This window comes from Symsagittifera roscoffensis, chromosome 1 (genome assembly GCF_963678635.1).
Source record: "Symsagittifera roscoffensis chromosome 1, txSymRosc1.1, whole genome shotgun sequence".
Lineage (NCBI taxonomy): Eukaryota > Metazoa > Xenacoelomorpha > Acoela > Convolutidae > Symsagittifera > Symsagittifera roscoffensis.
The window spans coordinates 96,504,735-96,529,898 of record NC_087062.1 but is presented as its reverse complement, the minus strand read 5'-3'; the positions used below and the strand labels follow the sequence as shown (position 1 = coordinate 96,529,898).

General features: G+C 35.3%; 1 protein-coding gene across 1 annotated transcript; it reads right to left on the bottom strand.

Moving 5' to 3' along the window:
• Positions 1 to 2,235: 2,235 nt before the first annotated feature.
• LOC134841115 (sorbitol dehydrogenase-like) lies at positions 2,236 to 25,111 on the bottom strand. Its single transcript, XM_063856905.1, has 7 exons — positions 24,913 to 25,111; positions 23,682 to 23,801; positions 23,172 to 23,370; positions 22,873 to 22,997; positions 22,378 to 22,494; positions 2,850 to 3,029; positions 2,236 to 2,413 (listed from the first exon to the last, which is right to left on the bottom strand). The coding sequence occupies exons 1-7, from the start codon at positions 25,109 to 25,111 to the stop codon at positions 2,301 to 2,303; spliced, it is 1,053 nt and encodes a 350-aa protein (XP_063712975.1). The 3' UTR covers positions 2,236 to 2,300.
• Positions 25,112 to 25,164: the final 53 nt, after the last annotated feature.

Below are 25,164 nucleotides of genomic sequence, written 5' to 3'. Positions count from 1 at the left end.
ACCATTGCAAAGATGAATGAGGAGATTCTCAAGTAATCCCAAAATCAAATAAAATGACGCTATTTTGTCAAAAAAACTCCAAGATATTTTCCCGTAAAGCCATATAACCGTATAAAATATGCCAAAAAACGTTCAAAATTGTGCAAAGATGTGCGGGATTGCATCAAGTGCTTCCATAATCCGAAGCACTAGTCGTTTGATAACTGTGACAATAGTCAAAAATGGTCGGAAAAAACGTGATGGAGACTAAATCCATATTTTCATTGTAAAAATAGAAACAATTTTGCATTATTTATTGTATATTTCCAGAAAAATTCAATTCATATTGAAACAAATATATATATTGCAATTATTTATGGACAGCCCCTGGTCGGAACTGTGTAGCCAGCGAATCCCGGACAATATCCCCGGAACGAAATCCACCGGACAAAATCCCTCCGCACACAATCCCCCCACACCCGGACAAAATCCCCTTCAGTGTCCAATCCTCTGACGTCGTTCTCCCGCCGCAAGGGTGCTCGTCCTCAATCGTTTAGCCCCTTCAGCGCGCTTCGCGAGGTGTATTGACTTTCACCATAATCACGAAGAATTTGAAAGGGGTTTTTGTCCAGGTCGGACGGGATTTTATCCGGGGGGGGGGGGGGGGGGTGGGTGCGAGGAGAATTGTGTCCGGGGATATTTGTCCGGGGGGATTTTGTCCGTATTCCGTAGCAAGCAGTACGTAATCAACAATTCGTTGCAGGTAAGTTACTAATTAGTAATAATTATTTCCGAATTCTGTAAGAATTGAGGAAATCAGAGGATCAACTGTTTTTTTCCAGTCCTCAGATAGAGGAGTTCCGTTGGTTCCAATCGTGTTCCCCGCGGTTGCTCTTTCTTCAGTGTGAACAACAGGATTGATACAAATTCACAATATGTTTTTTTTCGTATTCAACGCAATCTTTAAAGTTTTTTGGCATAATTTACAGGATCATACGGATTTAAGGGAAAAGCTTTATTTTGTGTTCTTTCCCCTTTTTTCGAGACCATGTTTTCTGGCTTCAAACCTTAGTATAGTTTGACCATGGGCTTGTTTTGGACACTTTATATATAAATGTAAAGGTTTGTCTACACGGAAATGTGAGGGTACCGTCGAAAGTATATGTGCGTACCATATTTTTCCGATGGTACTCTTACATTTTCGATGCAATTGTTCTTTCCTTCGAAAAACTCTTTTAAATCCGTTCAATTTGGGTAATTTCAAGGTAAAAAAAAACATTTAAATGATTAATTTTTCCTATAGCTTTGATGCAACCAGTTTTATATTCAGCACACAGTATTTTGGCACGTTTTATAAGATTATACAGCTTCCAAGCACCAATTCCAATAGTTCACCCTCATTTTTTGCCGAAGTAAAAAAGAACTTTTAGAACAGTTTATGATCACTTATGGAAAAGTCGTCGAAAAAAATTTCACAATATTTAGTTGCAATACAGGGATGAATAAAATGTACCCGGTATAAAATATTTAAATGGTAAGTTTTGAATTTTTTCAAACCTTTTATTGTCAAATATCATCTCACACAGTAAGTCTTTACCTCGGTATTTTAAACTTTTCACGATACGGTAGGGTCCATATTCGCGAAGACATTGCGGAATAAAACGTTTTACTGGATGTTTTCTAACCTTCATGGAGAGCTAACTTAATTCAGTCTTCGTCAGCATACTCTCAACCTATGACCTTTCACGAAGTGATTGAACACACGGGAGATAGGTCACGAAAAAAGTCATTGACAATTTTAACGAGAACGCGATATTTCATCAAGACAAACAACGGTTAACATTCATGTCGAAGCGTGAAATATACTACATTTTGGTAACCTTGGGTATTTTTTTTGTTCTGGAGGAGAAGACGACGAGTTTTATGAAGAAGAGCTTTACTTTATTCAGAGTTCATCTGAGAATACTTTTAATTGCGAAATTAAAGTCTGTGTAAATAAATAAATTAGTATAAAAGCAGCATGGGAAATCTTTGAGCCAGGTATGCGTGCTACATGAAAACAAAGTCTGGAAAAAAAAATTAAAGATGTCAAACAATATCATACAATTTTACTTTAATTTGTGAAAAATAGACAATGAAATGAATCATTTCATCGTTAAGAAAAACTTCAATTAAAATATAAATTTTTATATATAATCTCTCTATGCGTCACGTAATGCGTTTGATATCTTAAAACATAAATAAAGCATTAGACAATCAGTTTTTCTATGAAGGTTCCGATAGACAATTCGTATACTGGCCTCCAATGAGACGTCGCCCAATCAGCAATTGATGACGATTTTGATGCCCTCCCCTCTCAGAGTTGTCTCAAAGGCTTCCACTGTCTTCTCAATAGGGAACCTATGAGTCACCAATTTCTTGATATCCACTTTTCCTGATTTCAGGGGCGGTTCACAAATAATTGACCATTTTCGAAACTTTTTACGTGAAAAAAGATGACTATTTCACTAACTTTTTTTCCCGGAATTTTGAATTGAATATTAATGGCTTATAAAAAAATATTCTAAAACCAAAAAAAAGTTACAGAAACGTTTGGACGCGCCCAAAAAACCATTTAACTTAAATTTCTGGACAGAAAGCAAAAGTTTTAGAATTTCTAGGAAGTTCCAAAACCAGGCAATCAAGATCAAAACGAAGACGAAAAGTAAATTAAAAAATATATATTACGAACGGTTTCCGAATTTACCCTGAAACTTTTATAGGGTGGCCACTCATGAAATCTCATGCCAGGCACTGACATCGTGGCCACCCTGTATAATACTCCGGATAACCTGACTCCGTGAACATCAGTATCCTTGAACCGCTCCTGCCTGATTTCACAAGTTCCAAAGCAGCCGGATAACAATTAGCGTATCGGAAAATGCCTCTAATATCGATCTCTCTTGTAGACATGGTCATCACAGGGATCTTGATTTCATCGTAAGGTCCCATGCCAACTAGTACGACCGTGCCGGAAGCTTTGACAGAGTGAATAGCCAGTTTAACACTAGAGCCAAACAGGAATGTCATTTGTTTGAAATAACATGAACGAAAATTACACTTACTCTTTGTTTGAGAAACACATTTAAGGAAAACAGTCTTTTTTGAGCGGTGGGGGAACGGCGTTCTTATCTATGATGAATTCTCAGGTTTACCTTTGAGAAAATATATTTGCTGGTGATTCCAATTGTAAATAAAAGGGGCCTTCCCCCTGGGGGCAATAAATGGGGGCAATTCAATAAACAGAATAACGCGATTCATGTTGTTTGCTAACAATTGTAGTTATCTGTCGGGAAGGTGTTGTAATTGCCATCGGAAAATGACCACATGTGTGAAAGATTGCAGCGGCCGGTTCATTCTTTTGCAGGTTAATTGGGCACGGATTACGAGCCAGAAAAACTTTACTCCGCGGTTCTAGCTCCACATCTTCCACTTCTATTGGATGGCTGAAGTTGACCAGCTGAGGACTTTTTGTTGTAATTTCAAAGTTCTGATTGAACTCGGACATTTTTTGCACAATTAATCGGGCAACGATAACGACCCAGAAAAGTAATTGTTCAGCCCCATCGGTCCACGTCTTCACCGCATTTTGGAGGTCCAAAGTTGACCAGGCCCACTCTAGTATCTGAAGTACTGGCATTACCCAAACTATTTTTTTCCAGAATGATCGGGCAACGATACTGATTCAGAAAAGTATCGGTTCCACCCGATCCGTCCTCGTCTTTACCCAGTTTTGCGGGTCCAAACTTGACCAGGTCCTTCTTGGTATCCGTAGTACTGGCAGTACCCGGACGATTTTGTGCACAAATGATCGGGCAACGATTGCGATGCAGAAAAGTATCGGGTCCACCCGATCCGACCATGTCTTCATCATTTGCTACTTGGCTTAAGTTGACCACAAACTTTTCTAGACTACATTCAGAATTGAAACTAGTCAAAATAGCATTGGGCACGTCTGGAGAATCACCGCTGCCCACAAAATTGTCCACATAAAAGTAATTTTGAAAATTGTTGTCTTGTGTCAAAAGGTTGACATTATAATGGGGCACACTTATTTGTTCTTTGTCCTTGTGAGTTATGACCGAAGGGTATAACTCATAGAGTAATTTCGGATAGGGTACACCGTCTGCTCGTCACGCTATCTTATTTTCGGCCGGATAGATTCGTGCAACTTCTTAGTCTAATACCGATCCTAATCTTACTCTTATACTATCTAGTCTCAGGTTGTTTAACTAGTCTCTGCTAGGCTCAATAGATCTAGGGTATACTGGTTTATTGCGGCTGCTGAAGTACTCGGGAGAGTTCAACTAATTTCTAAGTTAAATTCAAATCTCTCTGGTGCTGAAATTACAAGTAATTTCAGCACTTACAAATAAGTGGATTGTTAGTCAGATGGATCATGATTGGTTAATATTAAATACTTTACATTGGTAAAATATCTAATTTATCCAATCATAAAATGTAGTTTAGATCAGGTTCCACCCATCCGGGTTTTACAGAGTTTTTTAGAATAGTCTTTCTGCAATTCAAAGGATGGATGATGGACGTTGGTATTTGGCGAACATCTTATTTCTTCTGGGTTTTCTTATTAGGGAAGTCCCAGATTCAATCGTTGTGTCTTCTCAAGACAACGACTGGGTTTTCGCAACAAACTCAAATCTGATTTCAGAATGGTTGGCTATATCAGGTTTTTCTGTTTCATTGATGAGAACTTCTTTGTGTTTTGATCTTGTCTAGGAATGGCGTGGAGATTGTGCGTGGAGGGGATGCCTGGTTACTCGGATCTGTACGTATACTTGAACATCGAGGTGGTCATTGGTCTAGTTCAATGAAGTCCTTTTCTGCGAAGTCAAGTCGTACTCTAAATCCTTTGAGTTGTGATTGTGAGCGGCATATTGATTGTAGTTGGCCATTCTTTCTCGAGTGTAGTGAGGTCGTTTTGTCTTTGGATGTTCGTCCTTGGTGTTGTATTCTGATCTATGTATTGCATAATGTAATTTACATTTTATAAAACTTTTATTAGTTTAATATTTTTTAATTATGATTTTAGTTAGTTGTTTTCACAAAAGCTTTTTGTTTTAGTTCAGTTATTTTGAAGAGTTACTCACCCTTGAGTAGCTCTTATTAAAAATAGGAGTGTGGTCACAAAGCGTGGATGTAGCACGGTGGGTTAGGCCGGCTATAGAGCATGCTCAGGACGTCCTTCCTGGTGGGTTAGGCCAGGAGTGGGAGTATGATTGCATGCGGTTTTTGTGAGAGGTCCTGTTATGTGACAACGTTTTATGTTGGGTTTGTTGTGGTTTTTCTTATGTTTTGTTGGTTGTGTCCTTTTTTCAAAAATCAAATTGTTTGTGGTATGGGTTTGTCTTTCGACTTTTTTGTGTTTTATTATTTCTTTCTTAGACTTTATAATAGTCTTCAAAAGAATAAATTATCCAGTTTTAAACTGGGTTAATCCGGTTTGGGTACCGTTGGTTTCCTTTTTCTTAGTCATGCTGTTATGCTATGTGTTGTGGTGTTTAGTAAGCTGCATTGGTTAGTTTTGTTCAGTATATAATTCCTTTCCAACCGGGTTAAAGGAAAGTTTGAAACTTGTTATCGTATGTTAGAGTTGTTGAGTTGTGAAAGCTTGAAACTGAAATTCATTATTTAAACAATTCTTCGTGGGCGAGCTGTGCGAGTTTGGATAGTATTCTTGTGCGAGTGAATGGAAATATCAAAAGGTTAGTACTGCATTTGCTTCTTATTAATTTACTACATAGAATTTTAATTTTACTGCTTGTGGGGGAAAAATTTATAAATTAAATTACTGCATTGGTATTATATTTATTTAATTAATGGTGCAAAAATTTAATAGGGTTTTAAACAGTTTTGAAGAAGTTCGCTATTTTTTTTTTTTTTTTGTGAATTTTTCAGATGATCGTTGGATGAAGGCTAAAATTCTAAAGAAGACATGAATAAAGAATGGTTAGTTTCTAATTTTATTTTAATTAGTTAATAATATGTATAATTCATACTTACCTGTTAGTCGTCGGGGAAGAAACCGTGGGGGAAGATGTCGTGGATGAGATCTGAAGTTGTTAGTAATTTAGCTAAGATGCGGATGATATTTTTAGTTTGAAGTAGTGGCCAAAGCAATTGAAGTGCTTTAATGGTGGTTAGTTCTTCAGTGCCAACTGCAAACTCATAAGGTGTGTTTTGGATTAGATTATATAATTTGTGATTGAATTTAGTGTTGTGGATGAATTCTAAAATGGGGATTTCTATAGGTTGAACAAATTCGTGTGGGAGAAGGAAGGGTCGGGATTCTTCTGCGTTGAAGGTCTTGGTGATGGGACAAAAAATATACATTTGGGTTATGGGATCATAATTTCGAAGAATACCATGAAGGTTAGTATCTTTAATGCAATATGTGAAGTTAAGAAAGAATGGTGAGGTGTATTTGGAATTGATGAATTGAAAACGATGGCGTGGTTGTCTGGAGGGAGTGTGCAGGTCGAAGTGATTTTGGATAAAACGATAATATGTATATGTGTGAGTTTGTTTAGTGCGCAACATAACATCGTGTGAGCAGTGCAAATCTCTTTCATGTGGTGCAAGGAAATGAAAGGTTAGTGAAAATATTTGGAAGCGTTCTTTAAAACTTTCGTAGGCTTGCGTGTCTGTTAGTGCTTCTGAGATGATGTGGTCAAATTTGCGATCAAATATATTGAGTGTAAATACATATGGTGTTTTAATGAAATTTTTTTTTGTGATTTGTGGGTTAGCGAAGCGGTCATCGTCTAAGAACTGATCTTGGTTAGTTCTGATGATGTTATGATCGTAATATTCTAGCGTATATTCGTTAGCTCGGGGTGCAGTGTATGTTTTTAGTGATTTTTTATATCCTATGTAAGTAAATTGTCTAGGTGTTAGTGGTGTAGTGAGTCGATATAGCATGTCCTTATTTCGTTCTATATCGATGTGAGTGTTAGATAAAGGTAAGCAAAGGGGATTAGTAAAATGATAATATGAGGTCCAAGGAAGGGTAGGCATTAAAACGTGTTCGTCTACAAAGTTACGTGTCTCGTTAGTGTCGTGAGGGGTGTTTAAGGTGTATTGTGGAAATGAGGGTAAGGTGATAGCTAAAAATTCTTTTGTGTTAGTGTGTTTTGGATGGTTGATATATTCACGGGCTGTTCCTGGTTTCGCTGGGAAAGGATGGTTGGGGAACTTTCTTTTAAAAGTGCGGTAAGCTCTATTAGTGCTAAGTGAAGATTCAGTAGTTGTGGATGATGGTGCTAATGATTCGGTATAAATTGAAGAGGGTGTAGGGGTAAGAGGGTTGGATGAATCTATTGTGGATGAGATTTGGTTTATGGTTGGGGTGTCAAGGTGGTAGGGTTGTTGTTGTAGGGTAATGAAATTATCTAGTTCTGGGGAGATTCGGGGGGTGTTTGGAGAATGAGATGATTGGTCTGAGTGAAGTGAGGAGTATGTTGGAGTGACTTGGGAAGCATAAGAGGGTGTAGAATTGGTTGGGTCAGGGTTATTTGGTAGTATGGGTTGAAAAGGGGGTTGAGAAAAATTTGAGGAGTTGGTGGGAAAATTATTTGATGGAGATGGTTCAGAGTCGGCAAATTCATCGGGGGTTTCAATATTCGGGTTATTGAGTTGTGAGATGGAGTATAAAACTGAGATGTGTGAATTAGTATCGGAATTCATGCCGGATGTTACATTACTGGTGGGGAAATCGGGTGGCGGAAAAGCAAAAAGTGGTATTATTTGGATTGGAGTGGTGAGGTTGGTTGGATGGGAATTTGATCGGTGTAGGGATCCAAGTTGTCGGCTCATCGTGGGCTAAAAAAATTATTATTTTGAGACTGAAAAGCGGTGGTATGGGGTTGTTCTATAATTTGTTCATAAGTATTTTCATCTTGTGAGTGGTGTGGCATTATATGTTGGATGGGACTTTGTGATATGGTTGGTCTAAAATTTTGATTATGTGTTATGGCTAAATTTCGAAAATTACGTGGGACTAGGGATAATGGATGGTTATGTGGTAGGGGTGGTAACTGTGGTGCTGTTGGTGTTGTGTCTACATTGTTATGTTCTTCGTCGTATGTGTTCTGTCTTGTTGCTATTTTTGTGTTGTATTCTTTTATTTGTGCGTCTAAAAGAATTTTGTTTATAGATGTAGAAAAGATTCCAAAAAATCCTGCAAATAGTATGCGTGCTACACTTGCTTGTCTATTGACTTGTGTGTGTATAGCACATGTGTTGTAGATTCCTTTTAAAAGTGAGAAAAGAAATCCAATAAAGTTAAACATTGCGTATAAAATAGTCAATTTTTCTAAGATGTAATAGGGCCATCCTAGAAAATCAAGAATTTCATTCTTGAGTGTAACAAAGCTAAAAATATTGATAGGTGATATATCTTGGGGACGGTATTTTTCACCGTTTAGATATATATAATCTTTAATGTCTTTAAAATATCCGCTATAGTCTTGCGTATAGATGTCTGCAAATCCTGCGGTTTCTGCAAGTTTGCGTAAGTTTTGGTCAATTGATTGTCTTTGTATAGTGTCCATTTGTGTTAATAATTCTTGGAATTGTTGTGTTCGAATGTGATGTTGAATATCTGACTTTGAATATATTCCTATTGATTGTAAGTCTATATTTGGGTTTCGAGCAATAGCGCGAATGCTTTCTGGTGAAAATTTTTTGAGTGATTGCATTAATGTGGGATATGGGGTGAGAAGGTAATATTTATCTTCATCAGGGCTTAGTTGTACTACATTGTGGCTATTTTCTGATCCACATGGGACTGCGGTATCCCAGAAATAGGTTCTTCGTGAAAGTGTGTCAACGAAATGTATTTTGTTCTTATAAAAGATAGGGATTCTTTTATAGCATCGTTTGTCTTCAAAAACGTATAGTGGTGATACTTTTTTAGTACAAGTATAAAAACATAAGATGTTTCCTTCATAGTCTAAAAAATTTGATCTATTTCCTGATAGTAAATATCCTGCGTAGGGTATTTTTAATACTGCTAGTGCAAGTGATTGTAATATTTGTGTTCTTTCTAATTCGCATAGTTGGTGTAGTGTTTCTAATTCGGAGAGTGACATTTCTTGAAAAATTCGGCTAATCGTGTAGTCTAGTTTCATATCTAAGTGAATATCATAGTGGATATTACCGAAATATGTACTATTCATTAGTGATAGTTCTTGTAAACGTGTGCTTTGATCGTCTTGGGGCTTTAGATGTCCACCAGTTTGACCTGTATTCTTTTGAAAATGAACTGGTATGTATGATGTTCCTTCATTTGGAGGATGACTTGTGGCGTATGGGTCGACTTTTATTTTTCCAGTGGTCATGTCGAATCCATTTTCGTATTCAACTAATATTTCAGAGTATTGTGTTTTGTGAAGTGGGTTTCTGTATTTACATGCAAGTTCTGTTTCTTGATATATTTGAAAACGTGTTAATTTATTTTCTATATTTTGAATGTTCCGAAAATTAGAACTTATTTTTCGTAATGGATTTACTTGTTCATATGGTATTGATTGTATAAAATATTTTTCGTGAAATTTTATCATACGAGTGTGTATTTTTGCTACTTGAAATGTTGTGCATGTGTCTTCAGGGAACCAAACAATTGTTGCTTGTGTTCGTGTTGTAGGGTCGCAATAACCTTGGTCGTTTTTACAAGGTAATCTGATTCCTTGATAGATCATTGTGTTGTCTGATAAATCTCGTGTGAGTTGTATTTTTTCGAGTTGTATTTTCCAATCGAAAAACATTATTTCTTGGTATCCTTTATTTTTTGTGTCTGCTTTGCAGTTTGATGGGTCATTTATACCAATGTGTGGTATCCAGTGTTTATCGTGCTTGTCATAGGTTAATCGTCCGTGTGCGCCGTTATATGGGTATTTTTCATCTAATTTTATATGTCTTTGATATCTTTCAAGTTCTGCTTGATGTACAGAATCTGAAAAAACTTGGAAATAGACTAACTTTCTATCTGTGTTTTTATTTTTTGTGATATTTAGTCGGAGTAACTCGTTTTTACAATCTTCGGGATTGAGATGTAAAAGTCGTTCTATATTACTCTGGTAGAATGATTCATGGTCAAGTCGGTTTTTATTTCCGTTTGAGACTTGTGAACAATGTACTTTCTTTTCAGAAAATGTTGCTGTGAATTTATATCCTATAACTGTAGTTGCTCGGGCTTTTGAATAAAGTGTTGCTATTACATTTGTAGTTTCTATGGCTTGGGGTTCTGTTTCGCATTGTGATACTTGATTTATTGCATACTTGTGTAGTGTTTTTTGTTCGTTTTCTTCACAATCGTAATGTGTTACTAATAAATCTTGGGGTCCTGTGCGGGGAGAAGGGTTTATGTTTTGATTTGAGATTACTAGAAAAAGGATTTGGAAAAAAATTAATAATTTTAGAATATACATGTGTATGATAATCCTGAGTATGGGTTATAAAATGTGATGTAACCAATTGTCTTTTTGGTATATCTGTCGTATTTATATATTACTTCAGTGGTTATAAATGGTGGTGGTAGTGATTGAGCTGTTATGTTTGGTGGATTTAATGGGTAGGGATGTTGAGTAATGTTGTTTAATTTAACTGTGATTTCAAACTTTAGTTGTAAACTGTTTTGTTGGAGTATTTGGATATTGTGATCACGGATATCGTCGTGAATGTCTTGTCGGTATTGTAATCTATTAAGTGCCCAGTTGTGAAGGCGATTACTTTCTAGATGTTGTCCAAATAATGGTGGAGGTGCTGTAAATGTATTCCAATCTAGTCTTAAAGGGATATTTGTTGATGATTGTTCTCGATATCTGGTGTCGAGATTATTTGGAAAATTTAAGTTAAAAGGTGGTGGTGAAATCTGGCTTATTGATGGTGTTGATGGTAGTGATAATGTTTCTGGTAGTGATGAGGATGTTTTTGTATCCGTAGAAATATCTATTGGATCATTGACTAAATTTAGTTCACCTTGTGTAAATGAATGTGTTGTCCAATATGGTAGTCGTGATGCCTGGTTTGGGGGGTTAAAGGGATTTTCACGTATTTGTTCAGATGTTGGTGTTGAACCTAAGTAATCTGATGGTAGGCTTGAGGTGCTACGTTGTGAAAGAAGCGTAGGGGTTTCTGGTAATATACCAATGGGGTTTTCTGGAGTGTTTTGTGATGGGGATTGAGGTATATCAAAATGAACTCGGGGAGTTTGAAAATTTCTGTTTCGTCGAGGATGTATAATTTGTCTATTTATTTCGACTGTATTCTGGTTTTGACTAGGATTTCTTATTCTACTTAATTCTTGTGGTAGTGTTGGGTATAAGTTATATGTTGGTTCGCTTAGAGGTGCTTGTCGTTGAACTGGTTCTAGTGGTTCTGATAAACGAGCGTGTCGTTCCTCAAAAGTGTATGGGTTATCTTGAAAGGAAATTCGTGTAGATGTTTGAGGATTTTGGGTAGTTGAAGGTGTTGTTGGATTATCTTGGGATGATGTCGGTGAAGACTGATTTTGTGACTGTTGGGTAGCAATTTTTGATAGTTTTTTGGTCTATTCTTTTAGTGAAAAAGTTTATGTTTATTATAGTATTCTTCTAAGAAAAGAATTAGGAGGATTGTTGCTAGAGCAAATGTGATGATTGCTTTCTTTATACATTTGCATATGGTCAAAATGAGGGATGATAGAAATGTTATGAAAATTACAAATAGTAGAAAAATATCAGTTCTACTGAAAATAGTTCGTATCATTTAGACAAGTTGTATGAATCGTACCTGTGGATATAATCAAGGGTTTTTGAAAGTTGGAGAAATAGTTCGAATATAGTGTAGAAAATTAAAAAAACATTACAAAAAATGATAAAGATTATTAGAAAAGATTCAAGGATATCAAAAAGAAATATTTTGAAAGTTTCAAGTATCGTAAAAAATTGTTTGAGGTTTGTGATAATTTTTGTGACTGTTTGATAGAAGAGCATTTGAGAAATGACTTCTTGATCGAATATTTTTTGTTGTTTGGGGCAATTTTTAAGTGTGGTCGGATTATTTATTGACTTTTTGACAAGTGGGTTGAGTTTTGTGAAAAATTGTTGGGGGCAATTTTTATGGTGATCGGGAGGTCTTCTTTGTCTTTATTTTCATTTGTCAAATGATCTGGGGTATTTTTGAGATTTTTATACTTTAGGCTAATTAAAATGGTCGTTCTTTTACTTTAGGCTAATTTAACATATTTGTTTGGGGGGTATTTGAGGGCTGAGTTGGGGAAATATTGTTGATCTTTGGTTTATTAGATAAGGGAGGGTTATGATATTATGGTGATATTTATTTTAGTTGTCAAGTTGGAGTGGTTTGCTTATTTTTGACCTGGAGGTCGTAAAGTTATAGTTATAGATATGCCTGGAGTTTAATATCGTTCGTCTAGTTGGTTTGTGTTAGAGTTAGAGAAGGTGACGGATTGGATGAATCCTATTGGCTAATTATGAACTAGAATCGCTGCGTGTTTGTCAGCATGTTATTTTGAAAAATGAAAGTGTAAAATGTTTCAGAGGTGCAAAGATTATTAAATGTAGAATTAAAGTTGTTTTTGAAATTCAACTTTCTTTAATATTTTAGATTGTGGGATGAATAATTTATAATTTTTACGTGGTTGATTTCTAAGTCGTGAAGACTCTCTATGCTCTGATTTGTCGATTTGTTCTTGGGGTATTATTTGTTCTGTCATTTTTATATTTTTCTTTCTTTTTGAGATGTATTTTGATCTAGATTTTTTGTATTGTTTTTTGTGGTGGTTGATTTTGTATTTTGATTTCCGAGGTGAATATCATTTTGTTCCTTTGTTGTATTTTCCGTATGTGGGTCATTTTGAATAACTTTTAAACCTGTAAAAGAATATAATTGAGTTAGTTCGCGGAGTGCGTATTCTTTTGGATAATAAGGTAATAGGTTATTTCGGTGTTGAACGATTTCTTTTTTGTCTGAGTCGATGATTTTATATGTGACATCAGTGGGTTTTGTAATTATTTGGTATGGTCATTTGCGAAGGGGTTGTAACTTTTTTGAAATTCCTTTTTGAGTATTAAAATTGGGTATTAAAACAAATGTTCCAATTTTTAAATCGGAGGCTGGTGTAAAGCGTGAATTTATTTGTTCATTAATATTTTGCCTTTGTAACACTTTTTTTGTTACTTTTTGATGAATTTCATTGTGTTTTTTATCTCTGATTAAAATCCATTCGGTGTGTGTACCGGAGGCTAATTTAAGAATTTGTGGGTGATGATAATGATCTTCATCGTGTGTATGTAATGGTAGGTTATAACAAATTGAGTCTTTATTTGGTTGACAATAACCTTGTGCGTTTTTATGAGAGTTTGCTGTAAACATTATTGGTTTGCGTGGCTTTTGGTTAAAAACCATTTCATGTGGTGACATTCCTAGAGTTGTCGTAATTTGTGAATTATATGCTAAGGGAAATAATTTTACGTCTGCTGACCATTCGGTATTTCTTGTATCATTTCCATTGATGATACATCTGAGATATTCTTGTAATGAACGGTTCATACCTTCGACTAAGCCGTTTGTCCAAGGTGCGTGAGATGTACGTGGTTTGTGTTTGATGTTATATAGATGACATAGTGTGATGATTTCATTATTTATGAATTCTGTACCGTTGTCTGTAACTAAAATTTCTGGTAGTCCGAATTTTGCTATCCAGTGTTCATAAAGCGTTGTGTAAGCATAATAAGCGTTACAATGTGGTACTGGGTTAAGTGCTACATAATGTGTAAATGCGTCAACAATTACCATATTGTAGGAGTTTCCTTCGGATGAGGGTGAAATTGGTCCTTTAGTATCAAATGAGATACGATGGTTAAAGTACAAACTTTGTCCTTTAAAATCTTGTTTTTGTGCTATTTGTTTTTGATTTGGGTAAGGTTTATTTAGTTGACATACTATACAGTCATTGCATAGTACTTTTATCCAAATTGGTGCATTTGGGAAATAAAAGTTTTGTATAAAATTTGAATATGTTTTCTCTGATCCAGAGTGTCCTTCAATATTTTGTGTATGTGAAATATTAAAAGCTATGAGAATCATACTTAAAGGGAGACAGGGAACTGTAGATTCATTTAGTTTGTATTCTAGAAGGTCTGTGTTTTCGTTAATTGTTGTATTATTGAATTTTCGAAAATATCGGAGGAGTGTTTTATTTCCTAAAATAGTTGTATCTGCCTTGACGGGTTTAGTTTTATATTTGTGCCATGATTTTAGTTGTCTAATTACTGGGTCAAGATTTTGGTATTGTTTCAATGTTGAAATTGTAATTGTTTCTGTTGGGGGGAGAAATATGTTTTCAATTTCTAATTTAGATAAGGGTATTGTATCAAGTGGGTCATGGAGGTCAAAAACTTGATTTATTGTTTATTTTGAATCGTTTGTTTGTGGTCCGGATAAGTTTATTTTATCAGTTAAATTTTCTTTTTCAATTAGTGGAAAATGGTCTTTTTTAGGCGGATGTTGTTTTCTTCTTTTTTGTTGGTTGTTATTTTTTATCCATTGTGAATATGGGATTGGTTTAAAAGTTGATGTTCCAAGTAGATCAACTTCATAGTGATTATTTTGACAATCTAAATAAAGTGGGAAGTGTTGTAGATTGTTTATCTGTGATTGTTCAACGTCAGTTTTTACTGCATATTTGCATTCTAGTCGGGGTGATGTTTCATTTTCTGCAAGGTAGAATTTTATTTTTTTGGGTATTTCAACTGTGGTTTTACGTGTAAGTAATTCAGGTGGCGTATTTCGACTTAAGGTGTCTGGTAATGCAAGATTTTTTCCTGCGGTCCAAACTATATGTAAGTTTGGGAATTTCATTAAAATTAGTTGAAATCTATAAACTCGGTGGTTTGGATTAGACTTTTGTGTAAAAAGAAAGATGATTGGTTTATGGTCTGTGAATAGAACTGTGGGATGTTTTGATCCAAGTATCAGAAATTCATATTCTGTCAGTGTATATATTATGGCTGTACATTCTCTCATTAGAGTTGAGAGTCGTAGCTCTGCTTGAGTGAATAATCGAGAATTTGCTGATATGAGGTTCATTTTATTTGTACCATTATGTGATTGTAATAATGCTGCGCCGATGCCAAAGTTCGAAGCATCGCACATTGCATAAAATGGTTGATTTGAATCTGGAATTGTGTTTGAAATTTGTTCAGTTAGAAGTTTTTTGATTTCTTCAAATCGTGCTTGATGTTCTGTATTCCATTCAAAATTATTTTGTTGTCTAAGTATGTTATAGAATGGTCGTAGATATAATTGCATTTTATAAACATATTTGCGTAAAAAGTTTAACATTCCAAGGAATTCTTGGATTTTCTTTTTATTTGTTGGTGGTTGGAGTTTTTGAATAGCGTCTATACGTGATTTCAATGGAGTGATTGTTTTTCTTTCTATATTATGTCCTAAGAATTTAACTCTTGTCAAAAAGAAGTGTGATTTATCGGGGGCGGCCTTCAGATTTTCGTTCTGAAGTATTTGGTGATATTGTTCTAAAACATTGAACATTTCCTCTTTTGTCTGTGATTGCATAAAAACATCGTCTAAATAGGTGATTGCGTTTTTCTTGAGTATTAGTGGTCAAAAAATTTTGCTCATAAAAGCTGAAAATGCTGCTGGTCCTATGGATATTCCATAGAATAAGCGGTTGAATTCGTATTGTTGGTTTCCAATAACAAATTGTGTTAAACGTCGTGATTGTTCATCTAATGGCATTTGATTATATGCACTATTCATATCTGCGGTTGTAAAGTATTTTCCATTTATTTTTGTTAAAATAACTTGTATTGGTTCAATAGGCCAATTACACTTTGATTCATCTATGAGTGAGTTGAGGTATCTAGCGTCGAGAACGATTTTTAATGATTCTCCTTTAGCTAGAATGATAACAGGGTTGATAAATGTGTTACTTTTTGGTTGTTCTTCTTTATTTACTGGTGAGATTATATTGTATTGTTCTAAAATATCAAGTAATCTGTTCACTTTATCGTATAAATGAATTGGTACTTTACTTGCTCTTTGTTTTTTGAAAACTGCGTCTGGTTTTAATGGGAGATGTAGTGATGAGCTGATTTTGCCAACATCAAATTTGGATGTTGCATAGACTGATGAATATTTAATTAGCTGTTTGGCTAATTTTTCAAATTCGTCTTGTGTTATTTGTGAATGTTGGAAATTAAACATTGTTAAAAATTTCTGTTGATTCTCTGTGTAGTTATTTATGTTGAATGTCGGTTTGAAATATGGGGTTTTTGTGAAATAATCCGTATTACTTTTTTCGTTACTTATTATATTATTTATGGATAATTCTTCATTAAGAATTGTGGATTGACAAATATCTAATAATTGGAGTATATTATTTACGCGATACGCTTTTTCGTGTATCGGTGATATTGTAGCGTTGGTTTCGCAATAGCCTAAAAGTCCTAAAGGTAATGTTACTTGGTAAGGTGTATTGTTATATACATGTAAGGAAATAATATCTGAATTCGAGTTTTTCAAATATTTTATTGATGAGATTGTGATTTTGAAAAATTTATGAATAGGTTTGAATTCAAAATCTGACATATAAAATTTTTGTTTGTTTTGCTTTTTATCATATTGGTGAACTTGCTTTATTGAAAAATTGTATATGTTTCCTGATAGTGGTTTCAAGTGTTTTCTTTGTTGGTTATATATTGGATAGAATTTTGAAAAGAATGGTGGTTGTTTATTTAATCTTTGAAAAAATGTTAGGGATGTGTCTTTTGTTTTTGTATATTTATCTTTGATTAATATTTTACTATTCAAGATGTTGATTGTTGGTATATATTTAGAGATAAATGGTATTCCAATGATATTATGTTTAATATCGGTGATATGGAATATTTGTTTAAATGGTTTATTTAAAATTTTGTTTTGCTCCATTGTTCTTGTGGGGAGAAGAAATAATTGAATTTTTCCGTAGTTTATTAATGTTGATCCTTGTGCTGTTGCTAGTTTACTGGAGGTTTCAAGAAGTGTTAGCTTTGGGTGTAAGGTTTTTATTTCATTCCATGTGGGAATGTTTATTATATTTGATTCTGCTCCTGAATCAATTAAAAAATCAATTTCAAGATCTGGTGGTTGAAATTCTTTGCTTCTTGGGCTTTCTAAAAGAAATGGTATTGTCCAAATTTTTTCTTTGGGTTGTTTTTTTTTGTATATTTTGATAGATGTGATTTGTATTCAAGCATTTTGTTTTTTCGTTCTCATTGGGTTGATTTGTAGTGTTTATTTCATTAGTTTTTTGTGGTCGTCGGTGTGGAATGGACGGGTTCAATATAATAATTGTGAAGGAGTTCTGATTGATTCTCATATATGTGTGATGAAAAAGGTTGTTCATATATAACAGGTTCATAGTCATTTTCGACTTTTATCATATTGATGGAGAGAGTGTTTTCTGTTTCACTTTCTGAATCTGATGATTCACAGTTGATTTGATTGAGTTGTAACGTATCATTTACTGTGTCGTCAATACCTGGAGGGTCTGATGTTGTTTCTGGATTTGATTGTACTTGATTTATATTCCTTTGATGTTTAGGTGTACTGCTTCTATGGCGATTATTAGAATTATTATAATGGTTATTATTCCTATGTGGTGATTGGGAATAATTTCTATAACGATTATTATAACTTGAATGTCGATTTTGTGAATTATTTCGTGATCTGTTTTGATCACGTAATAGAGAACGAAATAATCTATTATGAACCATGCCAAAATTTTTTGTATGTCGTGTTTTGTATGTTGTGAAACTTCATCTTTCGTGAAATTTTCTTTAATTATATTTAGAAAACTAGAGAGTAGTGTGATTTCATGTCGTACTCTTATATGTTTAGATGTTTCTGTCGGTGAGACATTTGGTATCTGGATTTCGTTTTCTAATATCGAGATATAACTATATATTATCGCAAAAACTTCATTGGTGAATATGGAGTTTGCTCTTTGTGAGTTATGATATTGGATGCTTTTTATATATTCTGAGAATCTTTTAAAAATTCTAAATCAAGGTCGTCTGTTTGAATTATATATTTACTGTGATTCTGGTTTGGTGAGCTGAATTCTATGGAGTAGATTCCGTATTGTTGTGTTAGGTTACAAATATCTTTTAGATAGTGATCGATAATTTGTCTTTTGATTCTTACATCTGGGAACTCTGTTTTACATGGACTGATTCCGGGTTCAAACAAATTTAAGAGTAAATTTTTGCAAAATATATGCTGTCCTCTATCAGTGGTTGCATCTACTATAAAGGGGAAGATATCATCATCATCTGGACTTTCTTCACCTGGGGTGTGCGTTGAGCTCATTTTTTCGTTCGATGAGTGTTAATATGTAATTATCAATGTGTCTAATTGGTTGATTCCAATTGTATAAATGTACTGGTTTGTGTTTATACTGCTTTTTTATTCTTCTTTTTCCTCTTTTTGATGAATTTGAAGTTGTTTCTGAGTCAGAGAAATATAATTGATCGTGAATTGGGCAATTTTTATCTATTGCTTCTTTTAGTTTATAAAGTTCGTCTAAACTGTTGGTTTCTGATTCTGAAAATGCGTTTCGATTTTTTGAAAATCTTTTTCGTGTTATTTGTCTTTGTTTAGTTATTATTTTTCTCTTTAGTGTTTGTCGTTTTGTTCTGATATATCCAACTGTTTGTGTGTGTGGTGTGATTACAAGATCGTATTTTTTGTTATCTATTTCACAATTGTGTAAAACGATTGTTTGTTTATTTCCTAGGTTTTTAAATGACATAAGGTTTAGGATGACGGGTGCAAAAGGTTGTTAAATGATTTCTATTTGCTTAAACTGTTAGTCCTTACGATTTTTTGGTTAGCTTAACCTGGGTCTATTTGTTCAGGGTTGGAGAGAAAAGTATATCGATTCCGAAGAATGATTTTATACTTTCTCGTGGCTAGTATAAGCTAAGGTGTTAACTTACTTAATCTTACTTAAGGGTAGTGATTGTGTTCAGGGTTGGAGAATAGTAAATCGATCCACAAGGTTCAGGTATAATTAGAACGCGAGTAGTTCGTTAGATACTATTTTAAACTTACTAAGTCTAAGATTTATCCTGGGTCTGGTAAGAGGGGGGATCAAGTGAAGGATGAATAACCGAAGTTCTTCACTGTTTATCCTAATTTGAATGATTAGTTTTGTTCAAAAATTTCTATTAGTCCTGGGTTTTTAGAAAGGGTTGGATAGTGAATCGACGTTTGAGGTCGTTAGACACTAGCTAAGTGGGTGGGGGAGAACAAAGTTGTTCTTTTTGATCCAAGGATAGGCCTTGATGATCAAGTTTTAAATTTAATTAAATAGAAAATTATTTAAGATCCAAGGATAAGCCTTGATGATCTGATTTTAAAATTAAGTGAATTTAAGTTTAAATAATGATTTAAATTTGTGTAAAGAAAAGATTTAGTATTTAAGCTGGAACAACAGGATGATTTATAATTACTAACCATTTATTGTCATGCTACTAATTTTTATTTTGATTTTTCAATAAATATTTTTTAAACATGTTTTGTATATTACTGCAGAATTTAGGAAAACGATCTGAGATCTTTTTATCAATCGTTATTGTATATTAATAATTTTGTTTAGCGCCTGAAATGATTTTGAAAATTGACTTCAAAATTTTATGTTTGCAAATGAAAATCTAAATTCATTGCTAGTAGTATTCTAAATACAAAAGTTTGTGTTGGCTTTTGCCGAACTATCATATAACTATATGGTAAGTTTCTACTTTGTCGTATGTCGTCTCTGGTTCGAGGTCTTCTTCCAATTCCGGGTAGTTCTGTTATCGTTCGGAATATTGGCTCTGATCTATTGAGTCGTAGAGACATTTCGATTAAATTATCGTCGTATAACATTTTTTAAATGTTTTGTCTAAATTCTAATCTATTTTGGTTAATTCTAAGCTATTAAGGTCTTGTTCGAGACTTATGGTCGCACCAGATGAGTTATGACCGAAGGGTATAACTCATAGAGTAATTTCGGATAGGGTACACCGTCTGCTCGTCACGCTATCTTATTTTCGGCCGGATAGATTCGTGCAACTTCTTAGTCTAATACCGATCCTAATCTTACTCTTATACTATCTAGTCTCAGGTTGTTTAACTAGTCTCTGCTAGGCTCAATAGATCTAGGGTATACTGGTTTATTGCGGCTGCTGAAGTACTCGGGAGAGTTCAACTAATTTCTAAGTTAAATTCAAATCACTCTGGTGCTGAAATTACAAGTAATTTCAGCACTTACAAATAAGTGGATTGTTAGTCAGATGGATCATGATTGGTTAATATTAAATACTTTACATTGGTAAAATATCTAATTTATCCAATCATAAAATGTAGTTTAGATCAGGTTCCACTTGGCTCTGCTAACGATTGTAGTAATCTGCATCCCATTGGAGTTTTTGACGTCATCGTGTAGAAATGAGTGATGCTTCTTCTGGCATTGTTTACACTTTGACTCTGATGTGCAATTTGCAACCGTATGACCAATCCGCAAACAATTGAAGCAACATCGTGACTTGCTCACAATGTCTTTTCTTTCCCGAGTACTAGCTGCTCGAAATGTGCTGCAACTCCAAGTTGTGAGTTTCGTTGCAACCAGGCGTTGGACAGACATGTTTTGTTTGCTTCTCAGATACGTCAATCTGCTTGGCGTCTTGGTGCTTTGCCGTTTTTTGTTCTAGTGAACAAGTTGAGGATTCAATGGATTGTATCCTTGCACCAAGAAATTCCAACAAGTCTGTGTACTTGAGGCAATTGGAGCCCTTTTGTTCCATTGCCCAAGCTTTCTGGCTCTCAGGATCCACTTTTGACAAGAGAGCGTAGAACCATGCATCGTTTTCTACTTTCCTACCGATGGCTTTTATTGACTGACTTACTTCATTGAAAGTCGAATGGAGTGTCTGAGTTGGTATGCATTTTCTGTCTGAATTGCTCTGAATTCGAAAATTTGTTGGAGGAGTGATCTGAGAATGATTCTTTCATCCTTGTATCTTTCTGCTAGGAGTGATCAAGCGATATAGTAATTGTTACTAGTAGTCGCTAAATTCTTGATGAGCTTTTCGGCATCTCCCTTTAAGCAACTTTTCAAATATACAAGCTTCTGTACATCAAGAGAGTTTTTCGTTTGAATGGACACCGGTCTCGAATTAGTCTTCAAAGGAGACCCACTCTTTGTATTCCCCTGAGAATGTAGGCAAATTCAATTGTGGCAGTTTGTTTGTAGTGTTGGCCCTGGTGTTTTCTGGTATTGCATCTGCGCGGATTTGTGGTGAGGATATTCGATTGATTCTTTGTTGAATTGCGAATATTCTTCCTCTTGCTTGTTTCTGTATCTCATACACTTCTTTATATTTCGTGTCTTATTCGTCTTCATTGTTGATACCGTCTAGCACAGCATCATCAACAGTCGTCAGTCTTTGCAGTTCCATCTGTAGTTTTGCCAATATTTTCTGAAGAGTAACAGTATTTGTACCTGTTACTTCTTGTTCTGCTTGATTCTCTGGTCTCACTAGATTTCTACGGAGGGCATGTTGCTTCCTCTCTAATTGTTTGTGGCTTAGACTCATTGTAGTCTCCGGTTCAGCGGACCAAAATGTAGCTTCGTGATAGCTCAAAGTGAAGAATGTTTATCAAAACAAACTGAATTACGACAACAAGGTTGCCACGGGTTTCTGAAACTGTGAGTCCAGGTGCTTCTCCAGGGGCACAGGGTAGCCACGGGCCCTGAAACCTCTGTGGCCAGGTGCAAAATTAGGAGAAATGGAGAAATCGATGAAAACTCATGTACAGGGTGGCCACAGTTCCGAAATGTCATTTTTCCAGATCCTCCAGGTCATTTCTTAACATTACTTCAGGTCACAAAACAATTTTTGTTCACTCATGACCTCCGCATTTTTTTTCGCAACTGAACGAGCTACCCCCCGCCCCAAATTTTGGAAATTTCCAGTTTTTTTCATTAAATGAACTAAATTAGCAATTTCTTTTATTGCTTGTACCAATTCTCAGGTCTAACTACCCTTGTTTCGACCTCTTGAGAAAAAAGTTTGAAAAATTAGATTTTTCTCCAGGTCGTCCAGGTCATCTCTAGGTCGAAAAATTCTCCAGGTCATCTCTAGGTCAACGTGGCAGCCCTGCACAATGACATTCCTGGGATGCTCCAAGAATTCTACAAATGTGGGAGAATGTGAAATTCAACAAAAAAGGGTGTGTTTGGGTGGGGGGAGTTGAGACATAATATATTATGTACAATGACATTCCTGGGTTGCGCTCCGGAGCATTCGATTGCTTTATCCGCTTTGTGTCCACCCAACATAATCCGGATCTGTTCAACTGCTCCTTCATTGGTCAATCCACGAACATTGATCACGTGAGTAGCTCCTGTTCGAAACGAAGACATGCAATCAACTTTGAATTTTCACTCAGAGGTAACAAAAACTGTCATATCCGTTTAGATTTTAGTTTTTTTAGTATTACAAACAGGGCAGGTTCCAATCCGCTAGGCGTTGTGCAGTTCACGGAGAAAAACTCTATTACGAGTAGGAAAATTAATAGAAAAGTAGCGTTTTTTTCAAAATTTCCCCAGAAATGTTTTTATTCAATTCATCACGACTTTTGAGGGAGAATTGTGAAAAAACGTACCCATGGTCAAAAAATTTACCGTTTAACCAGCCCTGATTTGATTTTCTGATAAATTGAACATATCTTGTTGTTTCACGTTTTTATCATTGTACTTTTTTTAAAGCACTAATGTCTCACCGCATTGTTTGGCCATTTCGAGTCGTTTGTCGTCAATATCTGTACATACGATGTCAGTGGCGCCACTAGCGGAAGCCACCATCGCGTTCACAAGTCCAATCGGTCCCGCACCACACACTAACACTCTGCAGGCACGGTTTCCAGAGCAAAATCCAAATAAATTGTATATCCTCAAAAATTCCGCAAAAAAATATCCTTTTTTCGAATTTTTCTATTTGTTACTGACGTTTTTCGGTTGAAGTTTTACGCTTTTCTCCAATAATATGTTATAAATTTTTCCTAAATTATCGGAGCCATGCCTGTCTCCCGCAGTGATATGAGCTCTTCGGCACGCGTGAACTGCCACAGCTAACGGTTCTAGCAAAGCGCCTTCTTCAAGACTGACAGAATCCGGGAGTTTGTAGCAGAAAGAAGCTGCATGGCAGTGAAAACGACGGAGGGACCCGTGGATGGGGGGTGTAGCCAGGAAAGCAACGTCCGGACACAAGTTGTACGTCCCTGGGGGAAGGGAGAGTGGCTACGATTGATTTTTTGCATACACAAAGGAAAATATTATTCATTCGTCTCTATGAGGGAAACCACGCGTTTACATTTGTGAAAGCAAGTTTTTGAAAAGTTTCAAGACGCATTTGAAACAATTCGGTTCATCACGAGAAAAAAAAGCTCTAATTTTAGAAAACTCATAGCTCTCATGGGCTTCAAAAAAACCCTAAAATCTGAAAATCTCAACAAGTTTTAACAGAAATTTTAAAGCAAAAAAAATGAGAGACGGGCGAGATTCGAACCTACGCTAATGAAAGCCACTCTACCAGCTTTGCAGAAGCTACAGTGTGCGCAGGGAACTCCGGGTTCAATCGCCACTTTGTCACCCACAGAGAGATTAGTCACACCCTCTCCTAGTTTAGTCACAGTCCCTGATGACTCATGACCTGGTCACGTGAGCAGAATGGATGAAAATTTAAAACCAGAAAAAACCTAGCGTTTCAAATTGCAGAGTAAACGGTATAATTTTAGGGAAAAATTCATAATTTTTAGAATAATCGAGCAAAACTATGTCATCAAGGAATATATTCCCAAACCCATACCACTTTTTGAACACTGTGCTGGCAGCCCATAACCAAATGTGTGTTGTAAGTAATACCTGTTCCTGCTTTTATTAGTCAAAAATGCGTGTTAAAAAAACCTAACAAAGAAAAATCAGAAACAAATTGAACAGGTATTTAAACTATTTTCACATACGCAAAAATATTTTATGTGTTTTAATGGAGATTTTTTTGGGTTCCAATTCAGCGATATACCTAATTAATTAAGAAAATAGATACAGAGTTTTGTCCCAGTTGACTCGTGTTTGATAAAAAAACATTTTTTCAAAGTTTAATACTACGTATTTTGAAGAAAATGTTATGTTATGCTTGTTACGTGTAACTCATTACGTTTTACAAAAATAGCTTAATCGGTTTGACTCAGGGTGGCCACTTGGCTGAGAAAAAAAAGATAACTTCTGAGTATCCGCAAAAAGATGCCAAAAAGTAACTTAAAATAATTTTGCTTTGTAAAAAGACACTTTTAGACAGCGGTAAAAAAGCTCAAAAAACAAATGATTCCTCAATTTTTTCGCAGCTCGATCAACAAGGGAAACATCAACTGAATCACGGTCAGCTTCAAGCACATACTTTTTTCCATGAGCTTTATCAATTCTTTTGTCTTTTTCAGCTCATCGTTACAAAAAATGTCACAAGTAAAGACTTTAAAATGGAAACTCAGAAATATAATTTGAATCTTCACGCTCGGGTCAAACTTGACACTAGGTGTGATCGCATTGCATCAACTTTCTGACAAAAGCAAAGAAAAAGATGACCAATCGACGAAATTGAAGCGCAAATTTGACAAATATCAGCAAAATCCCATGATTTTCCATGAGATTCCAAAAACATTTTCCAATTTGATTACTTTCAGCAAATGCCATGAGCCCTGGTTGGAATTTGATGCAAAAAACTAGATAATTAATTTATCAAATGATTAAAAATTCATCCATCCTGCCGAGGATCATAGGTTCAGGGACTACATATGTATCACCGATGCGCATATGTTGCCAATAATGGACATCCGATCCGCAAATACCCACAGAATGCATTCGCATCTGGACTTGACCCGGCAACGGTTGCGGTACAGGAGTGTCTTCCAGGGCTATTGTTTTGGCGCATTTCAGAACTGCTGACAAGTTGTCGGAAGAACCCATGACTACTGGAACGATGATGACTCAAATATGAGACATGGTGGCCACGATGCCGG

Excerpts from the sequence above, each read along its gene's own strand:
- LOC134841115 (XM_063856905.1), bottom strand. The coding sequence starts at position 25,111 with ATGGGTTCTTCCGACAACTTGTCAGCAGTTCTGAAATGCGCCAAAACA. Across the intron at positions 22,998-23,171 it reads CATATCACTGCGGGAGACAG|AGTGTTAGTGTGTGGTGCGG; the intron begins GCATGGCTCCGA and ends CCGTGCCTGCAG. Across the intron at positions 3,030-22,377 it reads CGAATGCTCCGGAGCGCAAC|CTAGTGTTAAACTGGCTATT; the intron begins CCAGGAATGTCA and ends TCCTGTTTGGCT.